This window comes from Lampetra planeri, chromosome 18, assembly GCF_965212315.1.
Source record: "Lampetra planeri chromosome 18, kcLamPlan1.2.h2, whole genome shotgun sequence".
Classification (NCBI taxonomy): domain Eukaryota; kingdom Metazoa; phylum Chordata; class Hyperoartia; order Petromyzontiformes; family Petromyzontidae; genus Lampetra; species Lampetra planeri.
In genome coordinates this window covers 9,731,709-9,741,145 of record NC_136124.1, presented here as the reverse complement: position 1 = coordinate 9,741,145, position 9,437 = coordinate 9,731,709, and the positions used below count along the sequence as shown (strand labels likewise).

At 48.6% G+C, this 9,437-nt stretch overlaps 1 protein-coding gene across 1 annotated transcript in view; it reads left to right on the top strand.

Moving 5' to 3' along the window:
* Positions 1 to 1,208: 1,208 nt before the first annotated feature.
* Positions 1,209 to 9,437, top strand: part of PROX2 (prospero homeobox 2) — a 55,364-nt gene continuing 47,135 nt past the window's right edge. The window contains exon 1 of the mRNA XM_078602508.1: positions 1,209 to 1,587. Coding sequence (XP_078458634.1) covers positions 1,558 to 1,587 — 30 coding nt within the window. The 5' untranslated portion in view covers positions 1,209 to 1,557. The remainder of the gene's footprint in view (positions 1,588 to 9,437) is intronic.

Sequence of the window (9,437 nt, the reverse complement as noted above, 5' to 3'; positions counted from 1 at the left end):
ATCACACTTTACACCGTGATGCCCGAGGACATGGAATCGATGCGTGAATAGTTGTGCATTAATTACTTTATTATATTTACGTTTGTTTACCGAGAAATGTTTCACCGAGTCTCGACTCGTTTTCAGACTCCACTCACACTCCCCTCACACTCCACTCACTCTCACACACTCACACACTCCACTCACTCACTCACACACGCACGCACTCACACTCTCACACTCACACACTCCACTCACACTCTCACACACGCACTCACACACGCACTCACACTCTCACACTCTCCCACACACTCCACTCACACGCTCACACTCTCACACACTTCCATACACTCCACTCACACTCCACTCGCACTCTGCAGAACATGGGGCACAACAAACACACTCCGCAATGAAAGGCGTCCGAGCCGCCGGGATTCGAACCCAGGGCCTCCCTTGCTGTGAGGCGCGGGTGTTACCACTGCGGCCACTGATTAAATGTCCATCCCATTGTTCTTGAGTGCAGAGGTTTTGCACACGTACGTGAAGCTAAATCTGTTTTCCCAGTACAATCATGGGCCATGTGCTTTCCAGGTCTCAGTTTGAAGCCACTTGTGCGTCTGATTTTAAGTCTGGCCCTAATTCCTGGCTTTTAGTATCAGGAATCTTATTATTGTGAGCACTGCGAATGTCACTGTTTCTGAAGGCACCACCTGGGTTAACGTGCAAGACTTGGCTGGTGAGCATGGAATGAATTGATGTAGCACCCTGTGTGTGTTACAAGGTAATGAGTGTGGCTCTTTAACAGCTGGCACAATATACATCTGTTTGGTCATCATTATTATTATTAGTTTGACAATTGAACCTAGATATAGGGAGCAAGGCCAGTTGTTCTTATATCCGAAGTGTGTGTGCTTATATCCCCCCCAGCCACCAGTGTAATGTCAGCATGAGTCGCCTTCATCAGAACTGTGCTCATGTGGGTTGTGTAAAAACAACATTTATATTTTTACGTGGAGGGACATGCGTGTGAAGGAGACGCTTTGCCTGCTTGTACATTCTGCTCCTTGTATTCTCCACAACGAGGCTAACGGCTGTTGCTGCGTCGCGCATTGCATTGTTTCGCGTCGAGCGAGGGACCCACATCGAAGCAGAGAGCGCTCCTTGCCAACAAGAACCCGGCAGTTCCCACCGAGCGTGGCTTCAAGCGAGCCCGACTCTGAGTGTCGAACCCGGTCCGGAGCTTTGGCTTCCGTTGAATCAATTCTGCTGAAACTTTGCCCTCCCAGTAGGTGGGCCGTGTGGCTGGCGGGATGTGTGAAATTAAAAAAACTCAACAAATTATTCAGAGAGACAAACATTGTGCGGAGGAGCGTGCATCGCCTGCCTTTTGATTCCATGCTTACATTCGGTGTGCTGATACCCGACTTCTGCTGCATTAGGAGGCATAGCAACTCTGGTCTTCATTGGCTTCTTGTCCGTGGTCCTTAACCATCGGTGCACATCCAGGATGGGCTCACACCCACGCACCTCAAGAAGGCGAAGCTCATCTTCTTCTACACTCGCTACCCCAGCTCCAACATGCTCAAGCTCTACTTTCCCGACGTCAAGGTGAGAACTCACCTGCATCCTCACCTGCATCCTCACCTGCATCCTCACCTGCTCCCTCACCTGCTCCCTCACCTGCTCCCTCACCTGCATCCTCACCTGCATCCTCACCTGCTCCCTCACCTGCATCCTCACCTGCATCCTCACCTGCATCCTCACCTGCATCCTCACCTGCTCCCTCACCTTCTCTCCTCACCTGCTCCCTCACCTGCATCCTCACCTGCATCCTCACCTGCTCCCTCACCTGCTCCCTCACCTGCTCCCTCACCTGCATCCTCACCTGCTCCCTCACCTGCTCCCTCACCTACATCCTCACCTGCTCCCTCACCTGCATCCTCACCTGCTCCCTCACCTGCTCCCTCACCTGCTCCCTCACCTGCTCCCTCACCTGCTCCCTCACCTGCATCCTCACTTGCTCCCTCACCTGCATACTCACCTGCTCCCTCACCTGCGCTCACCGATGATGCAATTGAGCGCTCGCCTCTGCGCAAGCTCGGATCCTCAATCAACACACCCGCCCACGCTTGCATACCATAACAATTATGTTTTATTTGTAGCAGTATCGGTCTTGCAAATTGCATCTCAAAACACTGTAGGATGTTGTGGCACGGAGGTGCTGGAAAACCACAGAAAAGTGTGATGGCAGGCCAGAACCGGCACGAAACCTTTGCCCGAGCTTTGCGATCCTCTATTTGTATTTTTGGCCAACTCCATTCGCGAGCTGTAAGCAAACCTCTCTACGTTCACATTGACCCGCACTCGAGACCCATTGATGACGCCTGGCAGGGTGGCTCTTTGGTGAGCGCAACTTGACACGGTCAGAAGGTCTCCGAGTTCGAATTCAAGATGGGATGTGACTTGGCCAATAATGCCCTCCAGGGTCCATGAAACGAGCACTTCTTTTGTGGGAGGGAGCAACAGTGGTTGTACTCTGGAGAGATCGGTCTCTGCACCGGTAATGTAAAATTTACACCGCTCTATGCGCAGCTGAAATTAATTGAGCATGGAGACATTTTGTAAAAAAAGAAAAAATGTTGTATGTATGTTGAACTTCTTTGACAGCATATGTAGCCAACCGCACTAATCGGAGAACATGTCCATGTTTACTGGAAATCAATTTTCAAACAAAAAAATAACATGAAACTTACATCAGTATTAGTACCGCCGAAATCCATTGTTTTACGTCCGATTATTTTTTCCAATTCAATAAAAAATCACTGCATTTTTTTTATCCCAGTAGCGTCGCCACTCAAAATCTGACGCCGCGGTCGTTTTCGGAGTCGACCCACCCAAGTGTCGTTCTCCTGCCGACCTCCTTTTTGTTCCACCCAATTTTACTTCGAAATACACGTGGGATTCCGATGGAAAAATCTCATTCACCGCGGTGGGCTGCAATGTGCGTCTTCGTTGGTCAAAATGTGGTCTGTGACGCAAGATCAGTGGACTCTCTATTGGCAGGCTGATCAGCATTTCAGATTAACCGGCAGTCGTGCTCACGTAAAAAATATTAAGCGATTGCATTGCCAGTAGCAATGAGCACAAACATATATATTTACCATTTTATTTTTGACGTTCGTCGTTAATTTAGGAACATATATATACCGTGCTCGAGTAATATTAAAGGGAATGAAAGTACCATCGCTGCAAACGTGGCTCAATTATGTTTGGTAAATGTTTACTTTCTACGCTCACAGCATATAGATCAAGGTCTCGACATTGCCATGTCAGTTCTGAGAGTTTTTTTGTTTTAAGATCCTGCATCATGCTGGTCACAGTGAGAGTTGGTGAATGGTGGGGGAGGCTCACACCGGTTCTGATATTAACTCATCACCGATGTCAGCCGTGGCCGGGAATTGAACCCGGTTCACCGGGTTCAGTAGCGCCGCGCCCTAACCGCTGCACCGCCGCTCCACTGGCGTGCACACAGTTGGTGCAGTGTAACAAACACTGGGCGAATCACTCGGGGCGTTGTGCAGAATGCGCGTTTCGACGTAAATATAGCTATACGTACGTACTATTTTTGTGAAAATAATTCTTCATCTTTATATAGCGCCTTTCATCGGAAGATCACAGAGCGCTGCACAACAGAAAATTTCAGCCCTCTAAACGAAACCGGATTGTGGTCTCGCGGTGGCATGTATCTCTCTGCTCGTCCCGCTTCCACTCCTCCGTTTGTAAACTTGACTCGAAGCAGCCTCGGGCTCCTTGGATAAACCCAGAATTAACTTCTAAACCCCTTGAGCTCACTCCGTTTCTGCTGCTGCTACTGCTGCCTTTGTTATTCGAGAATTGTTTCCCCCACGATTGTCCACACCGCTGGTTCCTCTCCCCCTTGTGATCTCCATGACTCAGGAAGACCAGTTTTGACATTCAGTCTCTCATCAGCAGTCAGGCTCGCTTGAAACAATGCTGGTTAACATGCCAATTTTACAGAGACTTGAACGCAAACATTCTGCAATGCATAAAATGTACCTCTATACTATTCAACAAACGTATCGATTAATGCATCGACGTATATGCGATAATTTGAATTGAACGTGTATGTACGTTGAACTTCTTTCGCACCATACATAGACAACTGTGCTGTGTATGGTGCGAAAGAAGTTCAACACACGTACGTAGCGCAGCGATCTAACCACTTTGCCACCACTCCCGATAATTAGGCTGGTCAACTTGGCCAGTTGAAATTTAGAAACGAGCAATGACTAAATGCACAATCGGTGCTCGCTGCCAGCATCATGATTCATCATCTATTGTCAGGTCAGGCCACATAAAGATGGTGGATCGGAGCTCGCTTTATTCATCCTAGCTCTCCTCCCTTACAAAATAGAAACGATAAACTAAACAAATAAAACTGTTTTATTTTTACCAGGTAAGGCCCACTGAGCTGCCACAAATGATAGCCCAATGAAGTGGCTTATCACGTGGAAATTTATAGCCGATGCATTTTCTAAACGTACGCCTTTTGGCGTCCTCTGGTCTAACACCGTTTGTAGACGAGGCTCAAAAGAAAGCTGTCTCTGGCGTGGACCAATCAGTTTCAAAGACAATGCATGTATTATCAGAATATTTTTTTTGTTTGCATTCTGACCACAAATATTGTGGTTAATGCGGACATGATTCCTTGTAAAAGGTTTCAGTTTGGTATTTTAACATCTTAACACCTGTTTTTTGGCAAAAAAAGGGGAAAACCTATAAAACTGGAGGACCCGGAGAATAATCCACGCGACCACGGGGACAACAAGCAAACTCCAAATAAACAGGCATCAGGCTCGAGATCAAACCCACGATCTCCTGTATACCAGGCGAGGTAGTTAACATCGCTCCATCGCTTATCATCTCAGGGGCAAAATGAAGGCAACCAATCACACACACACACACACACGTGTATATCTCACTTCGCTACGAGGGGATTCCGCATCGCACATTGTGGCCTTTGCGCAAGTGACGTACCTGTTTGGTGGGGATGGCGCGACCATCTGGTTGTTGCAGATGAAAAGACGGCTGACAATATGGCCTCACAGCCGCATTGATCACACGCGGAGGCCGTCGCTCTGGCCCATCGGAGAAAGCCGCTCTCCCTATCTCGGTCTATCGCAGGGCTTGTCCATCAATCAGAGCCAATTGGAGAGCTGTTCCCCCTATCAAATCCTATTAAGGGCACTTCTGTGTGTATCGCAGCCATCAAAAGGGCATTTCGTATGGCCCAATTGCAGTATCTCTAGTTTCGATACCCCTTGATAAACACACACTTGTCATTACGGTGAAAGAGTGTTTTTTTTGTTTATTGTGTCATGGATGTTTACAAAATATCAACACATATTGACCTACCACGGGAGGAGCGGTGGCACAGCGGTTTGCTCACTGCGACAAACCCGACAAGCCGAGCTTGATTCCCGACCGCAGCGAGCGTTAGTGGCGAGTAATATCTGAACAGGTTCGGGCCCAGCCCACGTGCTTTCAGGGAACCCACACTGGCCGGCGTGATGAAGTATGGTCAAACAAGCGCCCACAACTGACGCAGCGTAGGGAAGCCCTTCTTCCAAGGCCCAGCTCTGACATCACTCGCTAGAGACGTTAGCTCCAGCCGAGAATCGAACCCGGGTCGTAGGGTCTATAGCACGCTGTGCAAATCACTGCCGCCACCCCAAAACTGCCCGAATACTTTTGGAATATACATCGACAGCTGGCTGATGTGGCACCTATTTGTGCTTCCAACTGCCACTCTTTAACAAACAGAGGCCACCAACCGTCTCTCCGCGTTGACGTTTTCCACAATCAAATGGGTCTGTTTTGTTTTCATTCAGATCAATTGATGTACTTGGTAGCATTCATATTTAACAGTGTCAATGATTGGAGGCTACAGCCGATGTCGGCTAATGGATGATAAAACAACAACTGTCTAAACGCCAACTTTCTTCAGACGTACACTTCCTCATAAATCTCTCTTGTCTGTTCTGGAAACGACAATGTAAAATTTGCTCTTGAATTGGGGGCCTGGGGGGGGGGGGGTCAGACATTTGTGACGATGTGTGACGAAGGGGGGGGTTGAGAAATGTGACGTCACATCAAAATGCGCAACTTTAAATAAATACTTAATTAAATAGACTTTTTGATAAATGTTTTCTCATACAGCATCAGAGTGCAGCACCACATTAATTACGCACTACATTGACAATAGTTTAAAGCGATTTGAAGAATGTTTTATTTTTGGAGGAAGGGGGGGGGGCAGAGCTTTGTGACGTCATATTTGAGGGGGGGTCTGACTTTTGTGTGTGTTGGGGGGGGGGGGTAAAAAATCGTCCAAAATTGCGTGACGTCATTAGGTGTACAAGTATATACACATGAGCATATAAATACAAAAATGTTTTGGTTCCATCAGCCTATTTGCTGTCCAGACCACTATTATCTGGCAGCTAACGATCAACCATTATCATTGTAAGAGGACCCGTTGGCCCTAACGCTATCTGCCCTGCATCACCACAATCGTCCATGAAATGGGACAGGTCCATGGAGATGATGGTGATCGCTTTACTTTGCCCCACCCAAATGCGTGCCACTGCTCACTTTCATTCTCATCACGTTAAAATGAAAGAAGACCATCACCGGCCGGAATACAAAAAACGATAACGAAAAAAGATCCCCCGTGTAGCCTTAGCAAACTGTAGGGGCAAGTGCTGTTAGCGAGCACCTATGAAGGCCGGCACGGCACACGAGGGGGTGGGTGGCCAACACCACGCCCGGCCGCCTTTATCTCCCTAGTGGCGATGTTTACACATCGCACCAGGTACCCATTTGAGGCTGAGTCGACCTAGGGGAGAAACAGGACCGGTTCAGGCAATCGTCACCGGTGTTGGCCCTGAGCGAGAATCGAACTCGGGTCGCCGGGTTCGTAGCGCAGCGTAGCGCTAACCCCTACACGCACACATGCATTCACATACACAGATTCACACACACACATTCACACACACACGCATTCACACACACACGCATTCACACACACACACACAACCCCTCGACGGCGTAGAGAGAGAGAGAGACAAAGGAAACTTGTTGCTCTAGAGGGGGCAACGGGTGTCTCCATCCTCTCCCTGGGCCCTGACCACGCACGCTGCGTTAGCAATCACGGTCCGCACTCGCGCGACCCATCTCAGCACAACCATTATTCCTCCTCTTTAGAAAAGAGGAGAAATAAAAAGCAGCAGATTTTGGGCCAACGGGGGTTCCGAAGCTCCGCATTTTGCCAACGCAGGCGGGACCCCTCGTGATCGCGATCGCGAGCGAGGGAGCGAAAGGGGGCGAGCGAGTGAGCGAGCGAGCGCGCGCGTTCGCACTTTCGAGACTGCAGAGAGGGCAGTTTGAGGCTTAGTGAGGGGCTTTACATTCATTACGTGAGCACTGACAGAGGACGTGTACGGCGGTGCTTTGTTAAAGGTCAAGAATTTACATTCACTCTGCATGTGGTAACAGATCGGGCACGAGCGCACCTATTAGTGGGTTCGATCCCGACCCTGACGCCTGTATATTTGGAATTTGCGTGTCTCTCTCCCCGCCGTAGCGTGGATTTTTCTCCGGCTCCTATGGGGTTTTTCTCTCCGCACTTAGAATCAACGTCACGCGTTTGGAGTGTTTGGCCGCTGTAAATGTCCACGTGATGATGATGATAAGCCGCTTCGTTGAGCTATCATTTATGATCGCCAGGTTGCCTGTGAAAAAAAGTTATAGGGCTCAGTGGGCCTTACCTGGTAAAATAGAAAAAATAGTATCAGAGACTTGTAACCGTTTGTAGACGTAGATTTCTATTGTTATTTGAGATAACGAATCTTATTTTAGGATTGTTATTATCATCGTTGACGATGTAGTGATTTTCAGTACCTGTGTGATGTTTATCACGTGTTGTCGATATTTTAAATGGAAAACTCGAATTGACCATTTAAATATCTGTAAGCTATCCATTTCATTAATTCAGCTGCGATCTCTGCTATCATTCAACTGGCGTTGTGTGATCTTAATATTGTATTCTTGGAAACAAAAATTAAATTAACAGTAAGTGGGCTCAGAGAATTAGCCACACAAGTTGGGTCGACACATTGCGCATTGATGATAAAACATGGAAGGATTTAATTTTTGTTTAAATTAATTTAATGCTCATCAAGCCCCCATGGTGTAAAGTGCAAAGACTCTCGTCAACTCTGTCTATCTAGCCTCTCTGCGTGCGTGCCTGAAACGTCTCCTATTATCTATTTTTCCTTTTAAGGCCACGCTGTGTTATTGACGAACGTGTTGAGTTCTTTAGATGTCGCCGATGTTGTCATTTGTGCTTGTGCACCATTGCCAACGCAGCAGCAGCAGCATCACCTGCATATTGTAAGCAACATTTACAATCGTCGCGGAGCTAATTGGCACCTTGTGTGGTTTTTTTTTGGTGGCAAACGCCGAGCGATGTCAAGGCACGTACCAAACAGAAAAAGGACAATCAGCTTCACGATCGCCAACCGCTCTTAGTGTTTGTATCTGTGAACTTGCACCGAATATTGTGTACGGTTGTGTTTGAATAGATTAGGCGGACGTACAGTAGATTACCGCTAGTGTGTGTGTGCGCGCGTGCATGCACATACACACGCGCACACACACGCACGCACACACATGCGTGCGCGCGCGTGTGTGTGTGTTGCTCCTTTAGAGCTGGCTCAGCGCATAACGGCAAACAATCGGCCCTTTTGTTGGAGCAACCGGCCGCGTCCGTCAGATTGAGATGTCACCCGTGACGACTTAATGCGCCCTTTGACAATGCTTGCTGAACGATGGGGAAATTTTTAATCATGGGAAGACGTGCAAGAAACGAGGGGCAGAGGTCTCTGGGGGGTGGGGGGGGCGGAAAGGAAGGGAGGTTAGGTGGGGTGGGGGGCACTACTGATTGTTGGTGCCTGGGGAGTGGCAGAAATGATGGGCCTTGGGTTAGGACAGTGATCACCGGCGAACATCGGCCGTCGGCCACGGATGAAGGAATCAACCGCAGCGAAATCCGTGGACAGAGCGACGTTGGGAGAGCACGGCTTGTGCCCGCGGGGCGGGCTAAAATCTGTAGGTCGACCCAAGCCAATTCCCTTCTCTCCATCATCATCGTCGTCGTCGTGGTCATCATCATAACCGTCACCATCCCTACAACAATCTCATTCCCCCCCACTGCACCAATACAGCCTCCCACCAACCGCCCCCCCGCCCAATGCCTTTTGTTTGTTTAACGAAGCATTGGTTTTTTTTCGGGGGGGGGGCGTTACGATTTTTTGTTGTTGGGTTTTTTTTTGTTTTAAATTGCGGGGGTGAGATGCGTGCTATCATGAGGCGCAGCT